The 25,526-nt window shown below is 44.6% G+C and overlaps 1 protein-coding gene across 5 annotated transcripts in view; it reads left to right on the top strand.

The window, feature by feature from the left end:
• The window catches only part of LOC310899756 (deubiquitinase DESI2-like), a 55,514-nt gene that overhangs the window by 2,943 nt on the left and 27,045 nt on the right, over nt 1-25,526 (top strand). Inside the window, exons 1-2 of one of the 5 annotated variants that reach the window (XM_083836652.1) lie at nt 3,040-3,123; nt 10,712-10,834. The exons of 2 other annotated variants lie outside the window; for them this stretch is intronic. In XM_083836652.1, the coding sequence (XP_083692778.1) occupies nt 10,780-10,834 (55 nt within the window). In that variant the 5' untranslated portion in view covers nt 3,040-3,123; nt 10,712-10,779. Of the gene's footprint in view, nt 1-2,999; nt 3,124-10,711; nt 10,835-13,471; nt 13,571-25,526 lie in introns of those variants that run through there. 2 more of the 5 variants (XM_083836654.1, XM_083836656.1) reach the window with 2 other exon arrangements.

Genomic DNA, 25,526 nt, shown 5'->3' with positions numbered 1-25,526 from the left:
CCCAAAGGAAGCTGTGGAGAAGGGACTTGCTGTTCATGGTCACTGTGTGCTGAGATGGACACCCAGGCACAGTGAACTGAATCAAGGTCATCAGTTTAATTCAGACTGAGTAATTTTTGCATCCCAGCAAGCCACGCAAACCTTCCTGTGTCAGTACTAACTCCATGGTTAACGTTAACCACAAGTTAATGCTCTGTACATAGAAACCATTCTATTTTCATATAGCATCTGTTTGACTACCACTGAGTCACCTCTAGTTCAAATCCTACATTATGATTATTGAGGCTACATGCTTTTCCATTGCTGCTATGATTTTAACACCATGGAGTTTGGAATGCAGCCATGCAAAATCTGCACTTTGTTACACTGTGGTGGGGAATTGCGGGGGAACTGGGAAATGAGCACATTTGCTTGAATGACTGTTGGAAAACTAGTCTCAAAGGAAAAAAAAAAAGACAGCTGGGGATAACAATTAACTGGATGTAAAGCTCTGCTTTCCTGACAAGGAACGTGACCCCTGTATGGCATCTGGAAGCACTTACACTGCAGGAAAGCTTACTCTTAGGGCACAAGTTCAATTATGGGCTTTGTGCAGCTATGAAATACCCATTCTGTGTAGTCTTGTGTATTCAAAGATTATAGCCATTTATCCTTTTACCCATTGGATATGTACCATGCTTCTTTTAGGGGGAAAATAAAAAAGCTTATGCTTAATGAGGTGTTTAGCACAAATAGCTAAAGCAGGTAGATCTATTTATGAGACTTATTTTCTTCAGCGTTAAAGAATTGAGCAAAAATCACTTGTATTCCAAGTGTTCAGAATATCTTCATCAAAAGCAATTTCCCTAACCCCCAGCATGCAGAGTGATTATATCCTATTTTATCTGTTGCTAAAGAGCTTCTACACACCAGTACACACTTGCAAAAAAAGGCAGAGAGGGAGAACTTTGCTGCTCAACAAGGATATTTTAAAGAGTATGCAGGATGCTGAAGTCTGATGTAAGCTGTGAATGTGAATACAGAATAACAACACAGATCAGGGGCTTGATTGTGGATGAATCTCTCCGAATCTGAATCCATCTCTTGCGTGGACTTAACCTAAGCCAACAGCTGTTTGGAGACCTGCAGGAAATAATTCTCTCTGTAAAATCTATGATAGAGTTTGCTCCGATTAGTCAGTTATCACTTTACCTTTGGAAAGATAAATCAATTTCCCCTTCATAACTTGCTGATCCCTTCCCTCCAAATCTCCTTAATAAGCTATTCATCGTGGATGAGATCTTACTTAGATCACAAGGTTGATTTTCTTCAGCCTGGATCACATTCTGTTTCCTTATTGCTTTAATTCTTTCTGTCTTACCTTAGAATAGGTAACTACATCATTGTAACGTTAATAAATGTCACTTCCTGAAATCTGACATAAGAGCGACTGCAAATATTGCCTAGGTTTAAATCTTTAACAAGCTAGCTAAACGCATTCATCTAAAAATAGTCAGTTTGGCAGAGATTCAAGCTGGGGGCTCCCATCATGTTTCAGCTTATTGCAAAGCACATTCGTGCTATTAAATTAAAAGAAAATATATTTACATCATTGCTGTCCCTTTTTATTGTATGTATAGTTGTCCTGAATTTCCACTGTCTTTGCAGCTGATAACATACAAAGCTGTCATCTCGATCTGCTGGTATTTTTGCTTGTACTTTATGCTGGTGAAAACGAGCCCCTGAGATGATCTTTCTCCCACCTTTATCCCATGGATTCCACTGACATTGCTTATCATCCTCTCTGGAGCGATGAGAGGTAAATAACATTCAGGTCACTGTAGGCACGCTAGCTCTGAGATTTCTCCCAATGATATCTACCTTTAGAGAGGTAGCCAAAAATGTAATTCTTTATAATTCCCAAACTCTTTTAGTTCTTTGTATCCTTTATGTCGTTTGCCCTCTATAGGGCTGATGGGCAATTGCTGATAGCAAAGGGTGGCCCTGAAGATGACAGGTTGGGGTCTCTCTTGCTTCACTGATTAGTGGGTGATGGTGTTGTTTTGATTTCTCCATCACACCACCGAGTGGATCAGCCAAGTAGCCCTGACAAAAAAATAAACACTGTACAGTTCCTGTCGCCACGGAAGTGGTAAAGGCCTGTGTTTTGTGTTTGTGGTATTACAGCTCGCAGCCTGTGTTGAAGTAGCGGTGGCATTCTGGCCAGAGGATGTAAAAGCATGGTCATGTGTGTTGTTTCCAGGAGTTCCAGGAAACCTGATTTTTATCAGCATGGTGGAACTGAGCATCCTGGGAGGCTCCATCTGCACAGAAGGAGGCATTTGTGGGGAGGGAGGGAGGGAGGTGGTAGTACAAAACTCACTGGGAGGGAAACCTCTACCTTTCACGGAAGTGGTGGACAGAAGGAAGTGCAGTGCAGCCAGCAGTGAAATTGCTCTAGCTCCTCTCTCTCTCTTTTTAAATACTTGTGTGTTCATATTTGAGGGCCCAAACTTTCAATAATCAGCCTCAGAGATCACAAGTGTCTGTCTTTACTACTAAGGTAAGCTCCAAAGCTCCTTGCATTTTGCAAGTTGTCACTTAGTTCATTAGGAGCTGATGAACCCAGAGGGGAAAATTACATTGAGCTCACTGTGACCACAGGGTGGGCTCCTGGCACCAGCCAGAGGGGCTGAGGAAACCCTGTGGGGTGGCAAAGCAGCTCCCCCATTCTCTGTGAGTGTCTCTGGCAAATGAGCTGTGGCTCTGGACAGTGACAGCGCAGCTGACCTCCACTGTCCTTTCTCTGGTGGTGATACCACAATGTCTCAGCAAGGCTGAGTATGCTGCAACGAGTCCGTCCTTCTCCCTGGGAGAGGAGAAGTAGTTTCAGCTGGGCCACCAGGAAACACGGCCTGTGCTCCTCGTAGCCAGGCAGCTTGTGGTCTCACAGCAGAAGCTGATCACAGCCTGCGAGTGGCTCAGGTGGGCAGAAAAGCTTTGAAGAGGTTGTTTCTTTCTGACTTTATAAATGCCTTCTGTGTGGAGCTGGCCTTAGGGAATAAGGCCTAGCAGTAGGATGTTGCCTCAAGGATGGGGAGTTGCATGGAGCTGTCTGGCTTTCTTCACAGTCCCAGAAGAGAGGTAGGATTCTCAGATGAACACGTTGTGGTGGGGAAACCTGCCTGTGGTATTCTGCAGCAGGCCCTGGGATAGGGTGAGAATTGGGTGTTTATTTTATGTGCTCTGAGTAGAGGCTTGTGAGAGAGTCTCTTAGTAAAGAGGACAGGCCGGTGGTCTGTGAGGAAAGATGTAAAGCTAGAGGGTCTGTATGGCCACAGTATAAACACCCAATGCTTTAGTGCTTTAAGCTAATTTTTCTGTCACAGAATAGTATTATGGAGATGGGAGCTCATTTTCTTCCTGCTATTTTCAGCCTTATACTTGAACATGCATTGCTTGCATCTGATTTGGAGATGGTGACGTATACAGGATTGAAAACCAGTGCAACCTTACCATTCTAGCATCCCTTTTTAGGCTTCCTATGCAGGTGGAACAGGCAGAGTGAGTCTCCTGACCACTATAATTATGTGCTTTGAGGCTGAAGGAATTAGAGGTTCTTTGTTCCTCTAGCTTCAGTACATAAGGAGTCTTTGAATCTGCCTTAGAAGCAGCAGCAGGATTGCAAGCAGAACACTTCATTCTCTGGAGCAAATGTTTTAAGCACTGACTAGATCATGGAACATTTTATTATCTCTCTGTTTGGAGGGAAGAGTGAGTCTAGTTACTCAGAAAAATGTCAACATGTTTGTGATTACTGCAAGTAGAGGTCTCGGATGCTCTCAGCTCACTTAGTCAGAAGGGAGAGGCGAGAAATCCTATTGCAGGTGGTGGTCCCCCTTCTGCACTACTCAGGAGTTGTTTGTGAGCTGCTATGTATAGAGAAATACTGCATCACCTGACCGCCTTTGGTATTCCAGGAAGCCAAATGGAAAGCAAAAGGACTCTTTCATCAACTAGCTTGATACCTGCGGAGTTTCCTGCTGTGATGAGCTGAAGTGATGCTTTATGTCGATACTGCAACTTGTGGTCTTGAAAGATGAAGTGATAGAGAGTCACTGGGATCTCTTCTTTTTTTTTCTCTTTCATACGTTGGCAAAACAATATATTTAACAAATGGAGAACAAAATGCAAAATATTGCTTTTGGGAGATTTTAATTAAATTCTGGCATCTCCTAATATATTAAAAAAATAGTTGTTCTGAAACAAAATCGCCACTTCTTAGAACACATTAAATGAAATGTTTTGACTCTTCCTAAAAATGTTTGCCAATCATCTCTGTCCAAAACTATTTGCCAAATCTGAATCACTTCATTTCTCAAAAACACACTGTTCACTGAAGTTTGCCGTATTCTTGGAAAAGCTTGGTAGGTGTATGATGTCCTTATTTGTTCTGTGACTACTCTCAAAGCTTGTAAGAATTTCATGAATAAGCCCTGGCTGAGGAAGATCTCTGGTATCTTATCTTCTTCACAGGCTTCTTATGGGATGAGATTAAAGGTAGATCCTTAAATTGCTGAGTGACAAGGGGAAGATTATGGTCTCAGGATTTTACTTTGTCACTGACTCTTCATTTGCACAGAACCTTACTCTGCTGCCTTCAGACCATATCCCGTACAGCATGCTGTGTAACAAAACAGACTGGTGAGATAGCAGTTGCCTGGTGTCTCGTAGTGGGTTTCCCCACAGTGCTGTAACATGTCCTACATAAGTGCTGAACTGCTTCTCTTTCTCTGAGCAACTGAACTTGCTGCTAGTCACAGGCGGTAGTGGGAAGGGAGGACTGGTAGATATCAAATGCTTGTTTTCTTTGTCTTCCTGGAGCGTTTAATTGGCCACCTGTTGGCTTCTTGGTGAGATTGTTAAACTATGCTCATGCTGCATAGGTCTTGGAGTCACAGTAAGTCAAGTGAAAAAAAGATCCCACTGCAAAATCTGTGATGGTAATATAATATTGTTACATGTTATGTATTATTACATGTTGTTATGGATCCAGAGAAATCTGTGAGGAAAACTCTTCATTAGAAGCCAGAGAGACTGGGTAGACAACTACTGCAAATGGGGGGAAGTAGGACAGTAGAGAAAGTTGCTCTACCGGGATGTCAGCAGAATCCTTAGCCCAAGATATGAGAGGGCTATCCATGGCTTCACTTCTCTTGGATGCAACATCTCCCAGTGCAAGCATTCATGGCTTTAAAAATAAATAAATAGGGTGTTCTGGCAAATCTGCAAGCGGTACATCCAAATTTTCAAATAAATCAAAGCTAGGGTTTGTTTCTGCTTCTCTTCTCCGAGTCTGCATCAATTCAATTGTAGTGACATCAGGCTGACCGCAGGCAGACCAGTCAGAGCGGGGTTGCTGCCTTGCTCTGCCTGAATGCAGGAGTGAAGGGAAGAGGAAAGCAGGTCAGTGATGCAGAGCGCTGTGGTGTAGTCAGTGCCTGAGTCAAGCCTGTGGGAAAATGATGAAATGAAACTAGACATCCCTTCTTTCTTGCATCTTTGGAGAGAGGAAATCAATTGGAGGAAGAAGAGATAAAGCAGCTAATACACTGAGCTGCAGCTGAGTCCATTAGTTCAAGAAGCAGCAATCGGGATATGGCATCTGATCTAACCCAATTAAGAAGCTACAGAGTAAGTGGCATGGCCTGGGTTAATAAGCCCAGCGATGAAATGTGCTCATTTATGCATAATAAATGTTTTTTTTTGTTGTCTTAGCAACAGGCTGGAGATGCATTTATCTGTCAGGAACAGTCTGGTTTGATGTTGTCAGGGTGACAAGCCGGCTACCTGTCCGCATTGCTGCTCATCTTCTCCAGCACCGCAGTTCTCTAGCTGACTCCTCTAAGCTTGAGCATGAGATGTTTTATGATCTCCATCTCCTGACTGTGCCTCTTGACTGTACACAGAGCGCTGCTCTCTCCAGCTACAGCATTCACCCCATCAGCAGCTTGTTGAACCGGCGCTCTGCTGCCCCATGGGATGACTTGAACTGGCTCAACCGGAGCACTGCAGGAATTCACACTTCTGCGAGTGCCACGTGTGCTAGGAAGGCTGCTCCCCAACCCCCTCTCCTTCACATCAGCAAATACATGAAACCTTGATGAATGAGGAGAACTAGGGAAAAGCTAACACAGTGCAATAAATGCATGAGCTCTGCTTCTGGAGCAAAGCCTCACAGGTCCCTTGTTAGCCCAGCTCCCACAGCAGTGCTCTTGAGTTGGCTCCTGCAGTTGCTAATCTCTTAGTGCCTCTAAAGGGCTTAGTGCAAGGCAGCCTGAATTCGTGGAGAGGCAGGAGTTGACTTGTTTGTGGGCAGGATTGCAGATATACATCCAGGCTCTCAAGGCAAGGTCAGTTCTAACTTTACAGAAAACTTCTGTTGCTCCTGGGACTTGTCCTTTAACCTCATCTACAGACAAAGTTACAACCCTCTGACCTGTCTCTGAGCAGCTCTGAGAGAAATGGCGGTTTACTCTTGAAGCCGTGTGGAAGCTGACTTCCAATGAATTTTTTCCAGTGCTTTTTGGGGCTTCCCCCAACACCAAGGCAGACTCCTTGTAGAATGTGACACTTCTGGCAGCAAGGTTTAGCCTATGGCTCAGTAGGTTGTCAAGGTTCCTAACGTCACTCAGATTATTATTTTTTTTTTTTTTCAAATCAATCTTAGTACTGATAGAAGTTGATGGGTTGGCAGTACTGAAGGCTGTCACTCTCTTAACCAAAAAGATCCACGCTGGCTGTAGCAAAGCAGATCCTTCTGCATTTTGTACTTCGTCCCAGGTTTATGGGTTTGAGGCACTCTGGTGCCATGGCTCAGCTGGTCATCAAGCCTCCCAGCGAGGCAGCCCACAGGGACCACTTATACATTCAGGGGACTTCTGCTGTGGAGAGCTGAGCACCAGTGATAGAAACAAAGCCACTAAGCTGGAACAGCTGTCGGATCTATTTCTGAGCGTGGTGGTAGGCAGGTATACGCTTGTGCATTGGTGAGGTGGACTGAATTTAAATGGGCGTCCTAGGACTGCAGGCTGCTTTAGTGACCTGGGTTGCCCTGATTTTGTGTTTCAGTCTCTGTTGTTCCCGTCATTGTGCCAAGATGACGTAGCTGAAGCTGGGGAGGGAGGCAGAGATCAATCAATATGCTAAATCTATATTTCTGCTGGGGAAGAAGAGAAACAAAATTCACAAGTCTGGTGAATCTTTCTCTTGCAAACTGACTCAAATTCCTTTGGGGTAAAAAAAAAATAAAAAATTGCTGTTCTGGGTAAACACTGAAATGTTCTTGTGTGAGAGGTCTAGAGGATTGAAAACATATTCCATTACTTCAGAGCTTTATCTAATAAGCACATGAATCAGTGAGATTTCTCATCTCAGAGCAAAATATGAGGCCATGTCCTAAGAGTGGAAAATTGTCTTAATTGGTAACTTAGTTCTTCAGCTTTGAATATTAAGGTGTCTGGAAAAGCAATGATAAGGGTAAGAGAAATGCTGTGGTTTACAATTGATCTTTGATAGACAGGGATGCTTATCTACATAAACATGTGCCAGGTGCTAGAGATGCTGAAAGCGTTTCCAGCCTGTTTAGTAAGTGCCTTCATCATGTGGGTCAACACACAGGTCAGTATCTGTGTGGCTGCTGATAGATGCACATCTCTGGGAGATGGAGGACCTGGCACAGTGAAAGCTCTGTTCATAACATGGTTTGCTGAACCTTCAGCCCTGGATCTGTTACTCTGCTTTACCTATAGTCTTACTTAAATCAACAAGGAACTACAGCCCTTTGGTGTTCTCTTCAATATCTTCTACTAGTGATTTATACTGGACATTGATGTAAGGAAAAAAGCTTTCCTAGTTGATGATTAGGCTCCTTGCATGCCCTGGGGCAGCAGTGTTGCCTTCTAGAGTGAGCTATAGGCCTTGCCATCGGTTAGCTTTCCCTAGGTGCGTGATGAGAGAAATCAGCTTGAGTTCTTCTAGACATCTCTTCTTGACTTGCCTGTGTGTCTTGCTCCATTTCGGGCAGGTGACTTTATAACTGCCCTATGTTTGCCATCTCCCTCCAACTCTGGATTAGCCTGCTGAATGTGAGACGTGGCAGAAAGAGAGGATCAAGAGGTTAAGCATGGAACTAGTCCGAGAGGTTGTTCCTGCTCATTAACCTGCACTCTTGGGTGGTATGTAGGGCAGGAGCCTCAGCACACTCCTGAGAAGAGGTTGCTGGTGTTTCCAGGCAGGGCTGAGGTGTTTTCTTAGCAAAGCCCTTAGCTGGAAAATGAAGGGTCGCATTTAGCTCCCTAAGCACAGACATCGGGGGCCATTTTAGGGTATCCATCTGATGTCTGGCTTCCTCTCAGTAAAGGTCCAGGTCTCCTTCCTTGTAGATCCTGTTTCATAGCTATCAACCTTGTAGAGATGTCTGGAGTATCCTGTGGTTTTGCAGTTGGCATGACATGCCCAGAGGTTCTGACATGAGCACTGTTTATGTGCGGGGGGAGGAGCAGTGGTATTTCTGCATTTGATTTCTACCACCTAGAGTGCTGATTCATCGAGAGTGACAGAGACCTGGTTAAAATCCCTGAGGGACTCAAACAAATGCCCCTTCATGCAAGTCTGCCATAGAGGCAGACAGCAGGATGCTCTGGATCTGGTTGTTCTGGGCCTTTTATGTCAAAATGTTTAATTTTTGTTTGGAAACATCCACTTGTCCACTATGAGAATATTTCAGTGGGTCCTGGCTGTTCCAGGAGGGTGTCTAGGCTGGAACCAGGCTATAGTGTTGTTCAAACTTGTTCTCTGGCCCACTGAACGTGTGTTTTTTTTTTTTTTTTTTATAAGGAGGAGTCTTTCCTTCACTTTATATAGAAGGAAACTGCTTTACCGTGAAGTGCTGAGAAGGCCTGACTCCATATAAGCTATGAGAGCGTGGCCAGGCTGCCTCCCTCTGAAGCAGATGGAGAACCAAATCCCCTCTCGCAGACTGAGGAGGTTAGAAAGTTGGTCTGTCCAGACACTTGTTCAGGAGAGGACTCCTCATTGTCAGGTACAAGCAGAAAGCACTTACTCTTCCTGGTATATAGAAGTCTACCTTGCTCTTCTCTCCTCCTAGTGCTTTGTTTCCATTCAGGGCATTTTTAGACAGATGTCAGGCTTTGTTTGCCCTGAGAAGGATCTCTTCTGCCCTTTTCTCATTAGTTGGCTACAAAACCTGAAAAGTCAATTACTTGTGCAGCCTTTCTTCTGAGTCTGTCTCAGCACTAAGAGTGCACAGGCTAGTGCATCGTATGAAAGTACCCCTGTGATGAAGGCCCTGTGGGAAGGCAATGCTAAATGTTTCCAAATCTGCAGAGGCCAGAGCTGGAAGTACGTATCCCAAGCCGAAATCCACCCACTGGCTTTGGCTGATCTGTCTCCAGTTCTAACATCATTGTTCTTGATTGCAGTGTCATTTGCTATGCCCTTGTTCACTCTAATTTTTATGGCTGCTCATTATCCAAGGCAGCTGGCTATCTTCTCTTTGGCAGATCTCTGGAACGTGGAGCCGACCTATTCTGCTGCTGGAGCACTGTGCCTTTTTGTGCCTGCTGCTGTGAGGATATTGGGGACAAATGCTTTGACGAATGGGTTTTACTGAACTAAACCAGAACAGAGTAATTCCAGTGTAAGCCAAGCAGAAACAGAACGGAGAGAGGCAAAATGAATGGATCCACTTCAAGCTCAGGTCTTCACGGGGCCAGAAGAAGGGAAGCACTATGAAACTTACCATTTTTGCATAGGTCTCATAAGCGTAAAAGCTGTGGCTTGTCAAGAGCAAAAGGCTCTGTGAAGATAAACGAATGCAAACCATGTGGATCCATGCAAGTTTTGCTTGTTTTTACTGTCTGGGCCAAATTCTGGCTCTTCCCTTGGGCAGAGTGCTGCTGGCAGGAGACGCCGCATCATGGTAGCCAGAGGCATGGCAAAGCCTAGCCAAGCAGGCAGGATGCTCCATGGGGGGGAAGGGAGGACAGAAGGGCATCTGTCCCAGCACCTCGTTAATTGGATTGGGGACATGTCCTTCTGGCCTTGCAGCACTGCTGGGTGTCCTCTTCTGTCCCTTGTATTCAGACAGAGCTCACGGGAGGGAACATTTCTTCTGGGAATTGAATCAGGAGGCAAGAGAAAAGGGGGCTGGAGAGGAAGATGCTCCTTATGCTTCTTTCCCTCACAGTATTTCTTCTTCAACGCCACGTATCCAACCAGAACTCAAACTTTTTCAGTGTCCTTTACAACACCCCCTATTTTCGAGTGGAAGGCAAGGAGGCAGGAAGCAGGCTGGAGTAAAACTGACCTCTTCCAAATCCTTCCCTGCAATGAAGTTATGCTAGGAGGCTAGCATGTCTGTGTGTTTTTAAGTGCTGTTTTTTATATGGCATGTTATTGAAATGCTCCAAGGATTCCCTTTGTAATGTGTAATTACCTTGAGATATGCAGCTCAGTTCCTGTTGCAGCTGTTGTTTTGGATAATCTCGATACAGTTAAAGCTGTTGCTGGATCAAACACGTTTATGCAGATAGAAATTTTTAAAGTTGTTGTAAAGAACAATTTAATAGTCTCTAACACATCAGGTGCTTAAAAATCCTGTACTTGGTGCATCTGAACTGAACTTGAATTCTGCTTCTCACACCCACAGGACTTTGAAGCACATTTCCAGCTGTCTGTTACCTCTCCTGAGGTCTCAGAGGTGTCTCATTAAAGCTGATGTTAAAGCCTATTAAATACACGAATGCAGCTTCTAAGGATGCATCTCATTTAGGTGAGTTCTCACCAGGAATTGGCAGAGATCGTTGCTGCTCTGATCCCCCAGTGACTAGGGTAGTGAAAGCTACCTCGAGAAGCACAGCATAATACCTTCTTATGTGTTGGGAGGCAAAAGGAAAAGCGTCTGGATAAGGCTGCTAGCGTCCTAGGGGCACACCAACCTTGTCACCTTCTCGCCTTGCTGGCTCCCCTCCCTCCTCCTGCAAAGTGCAGCCTCAGCTCATGGAGCCTGCAGATGAGAGGCATCTGTCCTTGAGCTCTGTGTCTCCAGGCAGTTAATTATTAATCATCACAATATCCCTTATGTCAAGCTTCTGAACTGCCCGTGAAGCATGGAGAACCGTTTTATCAGTCGAGTCAGAAAGGTTTCGGTGCCCTGCCACTCATTATTTGTGAAGTTGTTGTTTTCTTAAGGACCGTAAGCACTCAGGAATGGACAAAGCTACCCAGAAGTGATGGCCATCTCAGCTGAGCCCCATGCCAGATGCCCTGCTGCTACCAGAAATGTGCCAGCAGGGGCAGTGCATGTAGGAACAGGGAAACCAGAAGAGAAAGTTAGGCTTGTGTCCTGGATCCTGCAGCAGTCCTGGTGCTGTACCACTGGGTATGTTTGGAAGCGTAATGCTCCTGCAGTATAGCTGTTTTGTCCTTCATGGGCACGTACTGGGACAAGCACTTCAATGTTTATCTCCCTTGAAAGGCACCTGAATGTCTCTTAAATCCCTGGGGGGCACAACTAATCGCCTGTCTCTGAGATATGCTGCTGCTTACCATTGCTCTAGAAACAGCAGGGCATGTGAGCACACATGGGGCTCTAGGACGTGCCTGCTGTCTGTGTGCAGGTAGTTGGCTAGCCCGAAAGAGAGGGGCTGAACAGAGACAGACCTGAGCACACGTGAGAGGAGGAGGATTATCACTCGGCTTGCATCAAGATGTAAGGCATTTCTCAATGTTGGGAGTATTCAGATGTGAAAACCTGACCCCCCAGCTCCTCTAGCTGGAAATATTGGAAAGGGAATGACACCAGTATTTTCCTTCTATTTTAGTTTTGATGGCATACGTTGAAGCAGATCTGGAAACAAGCCCACATCCTGACTTCTTTCCATTCATTCATAGGGCAGTTTTTGCAAACTTGTTTCTTTCTGCCTGCCTGCAGAAGCAGCATTTTAAATCATGTTGTAGGTCCAGGGTCACCCAAATAAAACAAAGGTCCTGCTGTCTGGTCCTGAGCAGTGTGGCACAAGGTACCTTTCCTGAACTCTCCTGAAGCCTTCAGCTGGTGCTAGTTGCAGTGGTAGCTCTACCTAAACGCTGCCAGCATCTGAACTCTTTGCAGAAGTGTTTTGGAGCACTCTGAGATTTCCCTTTGGTAAGAGCATGTTTCTAATAAGTTCCTTAAGCTGACAAGTGAAGGCAATGTTATACTTTCCTGCCAGCATTTAAAATCCTACTGTGTGAGTTCTTGGGTGATGCAACTGAATGGACCTACCAAAACAGACCTAACCTGTGCTCTTTACTGCCCCTGGGATATGACCGGGCCTCAGGTTCTCTGGGTCCTCCAGGTTCTCCCATCCTTCCTTCTAGCCCAGGATGCCTTCAAGCAGAATGAAAGAAATGATGGTGGGCCTTGCAGGAAGCATTTTTTCTCTCAGTAAATTGGTGATGGATTGTCACTAATCAGCACAGATAGGGCTGAGTTCACTCATCTTTCATTCTCTCCTAAGATAGTGTGATAGTAGGAGACCAACTCGTATTTGTGTGTCAGAATAGATGGGGAGAGATGTTTTTTCCTCCTTTCAGTTCAAACATAACATCATGTTCAATGACACCACAATGTTTTTGTGAAAAGTACAAGTGCTTTGAACATGTGGGAATCAAAAGCTCTAAATAGATTGTGTAATGCTGCCAACGAAGCATGTCCTTGGACCCTCGCCGAGAACAACCAAACCTTCATTTTGAGTAAAGCACTGGATTTTGAGAAAGAGAAACACCGAAACCGTAGTCCTAGTTCCCCCCTCAGTCATACTTCTAGCAAGGCACTTAAATATTTTTGTCTTCTGTTGTCTCACCTGTACGAAGTGCTCTCGTTGGGGTGGGTGGAGAGGCTTGTGGGATGCTGGAGGGGTTACAGCCCTAAGCACTGCTTGGTGTCTGAGGTGTAACTGCTTGGGGTGGGCTGAAGGAAGGGCAGAGAGCAGCAGGGTGCCTGGTGGCAGCAGCCCTGTATCCTGCAGGTGGTACCAGCCTCGCCGTGCCCAGGTGGGTGCGCTCCCTGTCGTAGCCCTGCTGCTGCTGCCTTGGTGGCTGTCCTTGGCCTTTGTGTGGATGGGGAGGTCTCCTCGCTTCCTTCCCCCTGCCCGGGAAGGTTCTTTAAGCAATCAGCCCGTGCACCTGCTCCTGGCCTTTGCTTTTACTGGCCTTTGACCACATGTGGCAGATGAACTATTTAGAGGCAGCTGCTATTTCTGTCATTAGCACCTAGACTTCCTGGGAGAAAACTGCTGGCTTTGTGACAGCTGAAATCTGATTCGGAGGGAGCACTTCACTTTAGCATGCACAAAAGCAATGGGAGAGTGAGGTAAGGGGGAGGGAAAGGCAGCGCAGAGTTTGCTATTTGTTTAATCCCGACAGGAAAGCCCCAGCAACCCAAGATGACGGTGTGCAAATCACAGACGTGCATGCTGCAGCACAGTGGATGTTGTTTGAGGGATTGAGGGCGCAGAAGCGGTGGGTAAGAAAATAATGCAGTGCGAGGGGGCCGTGTGCCATGCATCTTGCCAAGATATATTAGCTCCCAGTGAGCAGCGCTCTGCTCCGGGGGCTGCTGCAGATACTTGCCAGCTTAAAGCGAATTTGAATATCTCTGTGTTGTGCTGCCGTGGCAGGCACGGTAACAGAAGGGTACTCGAGAGATCTGCTTAGCCTTTTCAACCCCAGCACGTGATCCTTGCTCAGTCTTCTCTCTTGTACTTCCCAGCACTTCCCCGGAGATGGAAAAAGCTGTTATTCTCATCCTCCAGCTGAGGAGCTGGCATGCGGAGAGACTGGCTCGTCTCATTCTTAGGTGTCTTGTCGCTGTGCCGTCTCTTGGGTTTTCATTCGGAGTTATGTTTGTGAGACTGTTCTTCCTCTTGCCCAGCTGTGGCTGCTGAAAGTGCTCCAATTTTTTTATTTTTTTAAGGACTGTGACGGATGTCTCTAAGCAAAGTGTTTTATTGAGGCTTTCCAGTTTACCTGTGCTCTCCTTTGATGGAGTTCAAATAATTTCCAGCAGTGGAGGGGACTGTGGGTCAGAAGCACTCTTCCCATGTTCATTCTTCTTGAAATGAAAGCTCTCTGTTGCTATTATGATTTCCAGTTTGAAAGAGAGCTCCTAGGATTTCATGTCGTACCGTGACACCAACAGGATCAGAGATGGCTCTTCCCAAACCAATTATCTTCCAGAACAGCTCTGGTAATATAATTCAAGAGGCTTTCTGAAAAAGATGTTACTTAATAAGCAGGGGTAGATGAGACGGAGCTGGAAGAACTAATGCCCCTCTTGTTTCCTGTGCCTCTGTACAAGCCTTGGGCTGCAGAGATGGGGAGAAACAGTCCGTCCTGGTTTTGGCCCAAGGCTAGGCAGCAGGATTTGCTTGTATGTCCATCTACCCAAATTCATCCTCTGCTTTAGAAGTGCTAAAAAATAAATTGGGCCAGCCTGAAGGCATGATGCTGGCCAGTTTATACAGATCACTGCTTAGCTTGATGGCTACTAGATTTGAAAGTTGTCTTATGTTTTCTCTGAGACTTGTCAAAACAGAATGCTGCCTAGGACTCGAGGGGGCTGGAAGAGTTACACTACACACTGGGGTTACTGGAGGGGATGTGGGTAGACACTGCGCGCACGTACGTGCTCTGGGGACAGCTTGACAGGCTGCAGGCTTTTGGAGAGAACTTGTTCAGCAAAGGAGGGGAGAAAGCGTCTGTCAGTAAATAGATGGATAAAGATGCTCTGTGCTGCTCTTAAGAAGCACCAATCATCTTTATAGCTTTGACAGGTGGCAATGGGGCAGGGAGGGGAGGAAGAGATTGAGAGAACTGTGTGGGTGGTGGAGAAATTAATCCTAATGAATTGGAAGAGCAAATCCACAGTGGGCAGAAAGCTTTGGATTTCTGCCCTGCTGGATATGGATAAACACAAGAGAATCCCTTTTGCACGCAAGAGCTAATTGGGCAATTACCGTGTAATCTCAAAACCTTTGTTTAAACTGTATCCTGACTATCAAAGAGGGAGACAGATTCTCTTCTAGTGGCTCATAAGGCTTGCCCAGAGTCTTTCAGATAGAAGTTTGAAATAGGTCTCCTCTTTATCTTTCTTTTTGGGAAATAAAACTCTGCTCCTTTTTAAAATCAGTGTTATGATGGGAGAACAGGTTTCAGGGAGGCTTGCATCCTTTTAATGTTTTCTCTGCTCTTCACACAGAAGAGAGCACATGAACGTAAGAATGGCCAAACTGGCTCGGGCCAAGGGTCTCTCTAGTCCAATATTATTGTTCTTCCCCCAGTGTCTGCCTGTGGTGGCCACTGCTGGAGATGGAGCAGGACAAGCCTATGACGTTTTTGTCTAACACTTTCCCTGCTTCCAGTTCAGGGGCCTCTTAGAGTTTGTAATCCCCAATGGCTCGTCTTCCTTCCAGTTCTCTGTAGCAGATGCATCGACGTCCTTTGCTAGGAGCTTGGTGGGTCTGCTACCTATTTGTGAAAAGCCTTCACTCTCCCCTGCCCTGAAATGACTTTTGCTGGCTTCCTTTGATGGGTCTTGTATCTGACAGTGATTAATTAATTCCTATCTACATTTTTTGTGCCACATATTATAGGACCTACGTTTACAGAAGTCATGTTGACCCTTATCCAAAAGATCCTGAACTATCAATTAATGTTGTCCTTTATTATAGCTTCTGTTGGTTAATTCAGTCCAAATATCCAGTTTGCAGACTCGTAATTCCCTCTTTCATGTGGATCTTCTTGTTAAAGATTGGCAGTACAGTTGCTACCTTCAGGTGTTTGGGTCCAGAAGATGTTTTACATGAGAGGTTGCCCAAAATAATTACACAGCTATTCTGTTCTTGTGGTTCCTCTGAAACTGTTGTGTGTATATTGTTCTGGCCCTGGGATTTTTCACAGCTGATTCTGTCCATTCTGTCATAAACTCATCCACGTCAACTTTAAACAGAGCCTCTTATGATTTCCTCGCTCTTCCTACTTCTTCTACAAAAATAAAAGTGGGAGGTTCAGGCATGGGACACTCAACAGTTTTCCTTTGGTGGAAACAAGAAGGCTCTGCTGCAAAGATTTTATTTAGTTTCTCTGCAAAAACATGTCAGGTCTGAGTTCTCCTTTTACAGCTTTGCTATCACTTGGCCCTACAGACCTTCCTTTTCTGACGTGTTGAAGGAAGGATTGATGGAATAGCTAGATGTTACTGGAGAGGCTATTCTTACCTCTTTCAGGTCTGTCTAGAAGTCTTAAGTGACAATGTCATTATCTGCTGTTGAAAGCCCACGCTCAGAGACAGTTTGGATGAGGAGTGATCCTTAAGAGAGCTCTGTCGGATATTTTGATGTTTTCTCACCCGTTTTGTGGATTTGTGCTGTCTAAATCTTCTATGTGATTGCACTTGATCTAAAACCTGAGTGCTAAAATGGCAAATGATTCCACGTTCCACAGAATGCATTCGGGTGCTCCCAAAAGCTTGGGTGGTATTGGGACTTGAAAGCTCCCTACTGACCCCTGTTTGCTTCAGCCATCTTCCAAAGGCTCACTTATGGCGCGAAGCGTGGTGTTCTCCATCCAATCTCTCTGAGCGTAGTTGGTATTCTTTCTCTTGGAGAGTGTTTTTCTTTAAAGCTGGCACCAGTGCAGTGATTCAGCCCTGGGCTGGTCTCGCGCGCATCCTTTGTCTATTGCTGTCTGATCAGACATGAAGAAGAACCCGTGCCTAGCTGGAAATGAGATGGAAGGGAAAGCAAAGAAGATGCCTGCAAACACAACTGCCCAAACCCCACTGGTGTTGGAGTGAGGTAACAACCATGGCTATAAGGCTGCCCAAAATAGAAATGCAGCTGATGTCACTTTTTTTTTCCCAAAGAGGGGAAGATGATGCATTGATGGCTGGTATATATATATCCAGCAGTGTTTTCATGCTTGGTTACCCAGAGGCTGCTGCTGCTGGAGGGAAGAAAACCAAGCTGTGTACTTGTTCTCATGGCTCACAATGTACAAACACAGCAAGGCATCTTTGGGGATGAAGTAAGCTGGGAGAGAGTTAAGAAAACTGCTGCTTTTGTGTTTCCTTGCTGATGGAGGCTGACCTTTTTGCAGGCTAAGTATTGACACAGCACAAGCATTTCCAGGGATTCACAGCACTCCTGTGCAAGTGATCATGTTGTGGAGAAGGTATAGTTAGGAGAAAATTGTTCCCATAAGGAGGCTTGCCAAGGACAAATATATAGTGCTGCTCCTTTGGTGCAATATTGGGCCTGATTCTGGGCTTTATTACTAAAATGTATGTGAAAAGAGGTTGATTGTGAGTCTAGCCGTGGTTGGCTTCGAACACACTCTTAGGCATGTTTTCTTACCACCAGCAGAGCCCCTCATAAAAGCCAGAGTTAAAATGTTGCTGTTCTCTAATTCTTTGCTGTATAGGTGCAGACTGTATGTATGCTTGCACGTGTGATGCATGAGCAAGTATGTACTGTTTCTTGTGCAAGTTTTATCTATATTCTCATGTGGAATCAGTTAATGCTCTCCTGCTTACAGCATGCTGGTATCTGCCTTCTCCTGCTGTTAAGGAACTATTTGTGATAGTGACTGAGACCCAGCCATGAACTGGAATTCCGGTGTATTTCATGAAGACCCTGTAGAAAGAGAGAGTTCTGGCTCCCGAGAGATTGCAAGCTACTTGTCAACTAGATCTGGCTGCATGCATGCAAACAGGGACTGGTTTATAACCCCATCTGGCTACCCTAATCACTTGCAAGAAGAAAACTCTCAGATGCAAACATTCCTGTGGTCATAGTGTCCAGTCGGATAAAAATTTATTCCCACTGTGACGTTCTATACTGATTTTTTTTTTTGGTCTCCTTCACTGGAAGAGAGGCTGAGCAATATTTTGAGGTGTTAAAGGGAAGCACAGTAGAAGGAATTGTATAAATGATACCAAACTTACGCTTCTTAGAGCAAATGAAAGTTTACCATAAGATGAAATACAGCAGCTGGGCTGCTGATCTTATTTGTTTGATGAATCTGTTTACCTCTTGCATGCATCCATCTAACTCAGGAGAAGGCAGATATATGGAGTGGGAACTGAATGGTCTCAGATCTATCCATTCATCACTTTCATGACTCTCATTCCTGGAGTGTCCAGATACTTCCCTGCAATGTAGAATAAATATCTTTCTTTTCTCTTGGTCTGCGGGATAATTAGCTTAACTTATAGATTTATGTCCACTTGCAGTCCCCAGCTTGCATGAGTGAACTTAAAGAAAAGCAAAGTGGAAGAAATGAGACCCACGTCTGTCATACAAACCCCTTCATCTCTTGTGGGAGCCATGTCTGCACCTAGGTGAGGTCCAGTTGTATGGAGTTCTGCTCTTGTTCTCCTGCCTTACTGTCTGAACGTTGCATAGAGCCAGTGGACCACTTTAGTAAGAGTGCAGTATTTTTTCAGGTCTCTGTCTTTCTGGGCAGCATTTTTGGGTGAGCATGGAACTTGACTTATGGGTTTAGTGTCCTATTATTAAGAGCATGGGCTCTTATTTTTGGCAGTAATCAAATGGGAGTGTGCTTGGAGTGTTCTTCCTCACTCCTAGTAATGAGTTAGCTTGCTTTTGAGAAAAGTGGTGGCCCATTGTCAGCTAGGACTGAGTAAGTGGTTTTTTTTTCTTTTTTCTACAACACTTCTCTGGGCATCTAGAAGGTTCTTGAAAGTACTAAACCATAGGGATAATTTAATCTGAGAGCAGATGTCTTTGCTAGAGGATGTTGTGCGCTAGATGAAGCATTTATGGTGTTTACCCCTTTCTCCTATGTTAGCCTGGCCACAGTTCAGACTAGCTGTCTACCCTGCATGCAGGAGAATTTTTTGGCAGGCCTCTCAGGGATCTGGCAGATGGTACCCTTTGCATGCTGTGGTACAGATACACAACCATTTTCCTTTTAACTAAAATAAATAGGAGCCAAGATGCAGTTGCAGTATCTAATGGACTTTTATAGAGACAAAAAAAAAGTTGGGGGTAGGGGATATTCTTGGTGAAACTTATTATATATGGCAAATTCTTTTCCTTGATCTTTCTGAAGTATTTCCTTATTGCACCCTTCCCCTTCAGTCCCTGATCTCCTGGGTATGTGGCAGACATGGAGATTCAATAAGGTGCACGTCCATGAAGAAACCAGCTTGCTGAATCCCTGAGGTCGTTTCAGGTCTGGTTTAGACACAGGGGACTAGCACAGAAATTGTGTTTTGGCACAAGTCTAAAATGATTACTGTGCCTAGCAGATGGGAATTACTTAGGGCAGCCTGAATGATATCCCAACGCTGGTCTCATGCATGCTGTGCTGTTTTTGGGGTGGTGGGTAGGGTAGGTTTAATGTTTTCCTAATGGAGCTGCACATGTGGCATGGTTGTGCCTGTCCCTGTGCATGGGGGTGCGTGACTCCCATGAGAAGCAAGCACAGAGGTTGTCCCATTCAAGGGCTACGCAAATACCCACCCTGTAATCTGAAATTATTTTCACCCAAAACAGTGTCTCCATATTACTAAATGCGGATGACTTGCTGCCAGGCTCTGCTGCTAGCCATAATCTCGGTCTTTCAGTAATGGATGGCCATTAAATGACACCAGGTCTGCATGTCCAGTCCTTCTTGTTAAATAAAGACAGTGGGAATCCTTGAAAGAAAAATAAATCCCTCGTAGCACCCAAACAAACAGGAGTACAGCGTGTTGCACTGGAGTCATTAAGGTACTCCCACAGCTTTCCAAATCTTTCCCAGCCATCATAGCACGTTGCACATGTTAATCATTCTGTTGCATCCTCATATGGGGTATAAAGTATCCTCAGAGCTGTTTGTCACCATCCAATAGCTAAATGTTACTAACTAAAATGATCACTCAGACTTCCAGCACTATTTGTGGTTATTACTGTTTTCAGCCATTTTATACAGTATGGAAAATCAGACAGTGTGGAAGCCCTTTGATCATGGGTTATAAAGGACTTTATCTGAACTTTCCCAATCGGTTTTTCTATCAGTTCTGTGCTTAGAAGATAATTCTTCCAAAAACCAGTTTGGCATTGGGCTAGGTTCCAGGGCAACCCACTTTTTTTAGACAGTTTGATTCTCAAGGAACTGTTCCTTGCTCTACTCCTTTATTGCCTTCAGACCAGCAAAAACTGGCCTCTTGAGGGAAGGTGTATTTGAATCCCCGTGGCACAGCAGCATTTCATCATTGCTATAGTTAAGTTCCTTGGCTTCTGCTTTATCCCTTAAATTGTAATATGGAAACATCCCTGCAATGATGTAGTATCAGTAATTGTGCTGGAACAGCAGAGAGTGTGTATGACTCTGGCAAAAATGCACCAATATCCCTTTTTCTTGTAGGAAAACGTAATGCAGAGAGACGAGGCGCAGTGTGAAACTGGCACTGTTTTTGAAGAGTTATCCAGGACAGGACAAAGCGCTGTGGGGAAAAAAGGACAAGGCACAAACTGAGGGAATCTGTGTTTCCCAGCATTTTCCTAAGCTAAGCTGGTTAGAAACACTGCCAGCTAGGCATGGCCCCTGGAATCTCTCCAGGAAAAATCTCAGCTCACGTTGTGAAAGGGTTTCCCCCATCCATGTTGGAGAACAGATTCCCTTCTCAGAAGCTCCGAGATAAATATTGATTTTTGCAATAGCAAACTAATGTCAATGGCACCCAGCCAATTTCTATCGCAGGCACAGCAAGGTATTTTGAGCACGTGCCACTAAAGCCAGCATGAATACAGATTCCTTAGGTGCAAACAGCCCCCACCCCACTCTTTTTTTCCTGACACTGCTGCTGTTGGCTCCCAGGACAGGTGCAGATGTTCTTGGCAAGTGAGTGAGGAGACAGGGAGTGAGGATTTATAGGTCTATATGAGGTGTAAGCACTGGACTTGATTTTTGGCCTTACGTGGAACTTGCCCAGAGAGGAGATCTGGAGAGTGTTTTCCTTTTTCTTTTTTTTTTTTTTTATATGATAATGATATTGCCTGTAGAAGTCCAGATTTGCTGGTGGGTAGGCTTAACTCCTGGTTGTGAGGTGCTACCCCCGCCGTTGTGAACTCCAGGGTGAAGTCTGCATCCATGGACTTCCAGCAGCAAACAATCAGTGCTGGAAGGGAGAGGAGATCCTCATCTCTGTTGGAACTGGCTGAGTGTGGAGCCCATCTGTTTCAGCTGCAGTGGAGCAGGAGAGTCCGTTCGGGTTGCTGATGCTGTTGGCGTTAGCCACTTCAGGGTAAACAGGAATTTGAAGAATTTGAAGGGTCAGTTTTGAGTTTGAACGTGGTACCGTCCAGATGAAATCTTAGTTTTGACCTGGTCCAAAGTAAGTCTGTTGTATGCCCATAGCAAAGCAGGGAAAGTGAACCTCATGTGTCCTTGTTTCCTATCTACCTCTGGGACTGTCCATACAGTCCATCTCTGGTTAGTCTATAGATCTTTGAATGCACTTCCCTCTCTGATTTGAAGCCAAAATATTTTTCCTATTTTCTTTTGAGCAATAATTTTATTTCTGTTCAAGTTGTTGTGCCTCTTTTTTTTTTCTTTTTCTGCTGAAGACATCACTATTTGTTTAATGAATTTGTCTGCTAAGCCTGCAGATTCATTTGAAGTTGTCTTCTGTCTCCCTTGGGTCTCTCTGTGCACAACGGGTTGAAAACAGTATGTTGTCGTGGTCTGTATTAATGGGATGGTACAAAAGGGCTTCTTACTCCACTGCCTGTGATGTTCTTAGTCCTTTGGTGACATCAAAAGAGACTTCTTGTCCCTTTGTGATGGCTTTAACTACGAGGACTTTGTCACCTCAGCCTTCTCCAAGTAGTTATCCATGCAGGAACTTGGCAGAATCAAAGTTGTTTTAATTAGTTTCTTACTCTTTGTTGGTGTGACGAGAGATGTCCCTGCCTTGTATATCTAGAAGGCTGTTGTCCTGGGTGAAAATATTAATAAATTGAGTTGTAAGGCAGAAATGAGTGAAGTGTTGTCAGTAAGAGATTTGACTGCTAAGGCTAGAATTCCTTCGGAGACAGTTAAAGATGAAAAAAACAATACAGCTGAAACTTTTAAAAAGCCTCTTCCATGTTCTTTCATTCAGTTTGTCAGATAAAGTGCAAGCTCTTCAATAGGCTATAGTGCCTTTGGCAAACAAAGCCACTGCGACATCTCTTTTCAGAAGAGGAGATACTATGGATCAGCCTCACTCCTTTCAACTTTAACAAACCTTGTAATAACCATGTAGCCCACTTTTTTTTTTTTGGTGGACAGTATAGAAGCGTTGTTGGATTGTTTGAGCTGTTATCTGGAAGTCATCTCTGCTCCTGATTCACTGCATAGTCAAAGCACAAGCTGTATTCTGGTATTTTTTCCCCCTATCTCTGAAATGAAGAATGCTTTCCTGTTCCTCATAAATGCTGTGAGGCTTAACAATTCAATGCTTGTAAAGTGTTTTGAAATCCTAGGAAGAACTGCAAAATAGAGACGTAAAGTGTTGTTGAATCACCTCTCCTAAGAGTGAGCATAAGAACAACAAAGAAGCTCACCTTTGAGTAAATCTTTAAATTTATAGAAAGTGTATAACCCAATAGTTGCTTTCTCCACCATGCCTGTGAACAATCTTTGGCTTCTGGTTTCCAGAGCAGCAATTCCTGAGTGTTCTTCCCCTCCAGTGTTATGTCAGGGAGGCTCTTTTCTCTGAGGGGATAGGTGAACATCCAGATGATGATAAACCTGCACGTTGCTTCTTTGGTTCCTGGGCTGCTTTTTCTTTCTCTTTCTCTTTTGCTCCACACATCCATATTCCTGTTCCCCCCACCTCCCTTCTTTTTTAATCCTTTCATGTTTCTAAATATTTCTAAATCTGAGTCAAGCTTACTACCTAATTCCTTCCACTAGGTAGTTTTTCCCCTCACCACAGTTATAACTCAGTGTAGTGTGCCTTCAGAGGGCAGTACTTAAGGGAATGTTCCTGCCAAAATAAAGTTGAAAGCGACCTGTGTGCAGCTGATCTAAATTGTCAAGGGCATATCTCTGACAACAGGGGCTTTACTATTAGTCTGTTGCATCCCATCTCTACCGAATGGTTGCAGCTTGGCATTTTGGTGATGATTCTCCATTCTCTACGACATCTGACTAACGAGATATGGTCTGGAGAAAAGGCAGACCGATCTTGGCAGGTGAGCAAGGCTGATGTGAAATGAGGATGAGTATGTTGGTCTGGATCAGCTGGGAAGTCTAAGTAACTTGGCAGAGGATAACTGAAAGAAACACCGTTCAGGAAGAAGGCCAGACTCTCCAGTCCCCCCGCAATGGATCCCTGCCCCATGTTAACAAGATGAGCAGACTTTTTGTCTTCATAGGTATTAACTTTCTCTCTTGGAGCCTCTGGCTAAATTGGATCCTGCTGAACTTTATTCCTGAACTCATTATGAATGGAGAGAGTGTAGTGGAGGATCAGCAGTACTTCGTAGTTTGAAAGACGTTAGTGTTTTTGATGTTCTCATTAGAAACTTGAGATCCCTAAAAATCTGCTTTACTTGATCAGACGTGGGCTGTTTGTGTGCCTGAGGTAGCAAAAAAGTAAGTACTTGTGTTTCTGCCAGGCAGGTGCACCCTGACAGAGCAAGCCAGAGCAGAAGAATCAGTGTTGTATTAGGGCTTTGATACTGTCAGGGAGAGATTCAGGTACCTGAGCAGGGCAGGAGCCTCTGGTCAGAGAGTCTTAACTGCCTGTTTATGTGGTGGCATGGATCTCCCTCAATCTCTCCTGCTGGAGCTGTTTTTTTGCACATGCATCACTTTGATGGAGAAGCTATAGTTAGTGATTAGGGTGTTCATCTTGGATGTGACAGGCTGAAGTTTAAATTCCTGCTACAAATCTGCCAGAGCAGAGAGATGAACTGTGCTTTTCAGCACTTTGGGGCCAAGCTACAGCTGTCAGGCAATTAGCTATTCTGTGGAGGGCTTGGGGTACGTGTCTCCTACAGCCCGATTCTCTGAACAAAGGCAGGTATTTTGGTCTAGGCAAGCTTAGTATGTAGACTGGAGTGCACACTTTCAAAGGATGCACAAAATGTCACTTTCCTCTTTGTACTGCTGGCTGTTGGCACAGGGCTAGTCTCTTCTTTGGAGAGAGAACCACAGAACTGGGCGATCTTGAGGATGTATCTGGTCTTGAGGAAAGCTGTTGCGTGGCAAGGTGAAGCTCAGAGCCCTGAGTCCATATTGCTTGGCTCTAGCTTGGCCCTCACTTGCCTGGTAGTTCCAGAGTCAAAGTGTCTACACTGTGCTTCAGATGTCTCCTTGTAAACTGGACCGTAGGGTGTTTATGTCCCAGTGGTGCACAGGTCACCCAAATGTCCTTTGGTAGGAAACCTGCTTCCTGACATGCTCCAACAACTGAGCCGAGGGCTTACAATGCACATAGGTGTGCGGGGTCAAAATGTGTTCAACTGAGACTGTTAACAGCCTCCTAGACGTTAGCAGTGGAAAACACATCAGACCGTTCAATACTCTGTCATGCACAGGCACACTAAAGCTTTCCTGATGTAGCTTTCAGTCATATAAATGTTTCCTTGTGCTTTCTCACTGCCAAAGTACTTCTAAATGCTTAGCCTAAGTCTCTCTTCTTTTCAAACTGTTACTCCTACTTGAATCCTTTTGTACCATTCTTCAGAAGTCTTCTCCCATAATTCATCAGCCCTTCAAATGTTTGCAAATTTGTCATCTGTAGTCATTGCTTTGCTAAGCTCTTTTGAATTAATTCTCTTGTAATTCAGTCTCACCATTTCCGTGATCATTTTGTTGCCGTTCTTTTTGAATACCTCTCAATTTGTCATTGTGAATGCATCTAAGGCAAAGGTATTGGCACTTCCCTAAGTTCCTAACACACCTAAGTTTCCCAGCTGCATTTCCTACCTTTCTGCTCCTTGTAACCTCACTTTCCTTTGTCCAAGTGGAAAATAATGACTAATTATGTGTGAATCATGCAGTAACTAATTCAGTCCTGCAACACAAGGATAATTCTACCGAACAAGTCCTGTGTACAGCTTGTATACAGTGTGTCTGGTATTTTACAGGAGAGTTCAGTTCCCTTTGAGCTGTACACGAGGCTTGCACACAGAGCAAATGAGATGCATCCCAAAAGCAGAAGGTTGCTGTGCATAGCAGCTTTGTCAGGAAAACAGACCTAGTCTCAGCCATACAGATCATATCACTTGAAGCAGGATAAAAAAACCTTACAAACACTCTGTGGCATATTGGAAAAAAAATTAAGGCTAGCCTGGGAGCTAAAACACTTCAGTGTAATCCTGCAAATGGATGCTTTTTTTTTTTCTGGCTCCATATACTTGAGATTATGACTGTACACAGAAATTGTCAAAACTAAGAAGATGCAGCATGTGAAATGG

Source organism: Anser anser (genome assembly GCF_964211835.1).
Source record: "Anser anser genome assembly, chromosome: 5".
Taxonomy (NCBI): Eukaryota; Metazoa; Chordata; class Aves; order Anseriformes; family Anatidae; genus Anser; species Anser anser.
This window is presented reverse-complemented; position numbering and strand designations above follow the sequence as displayed.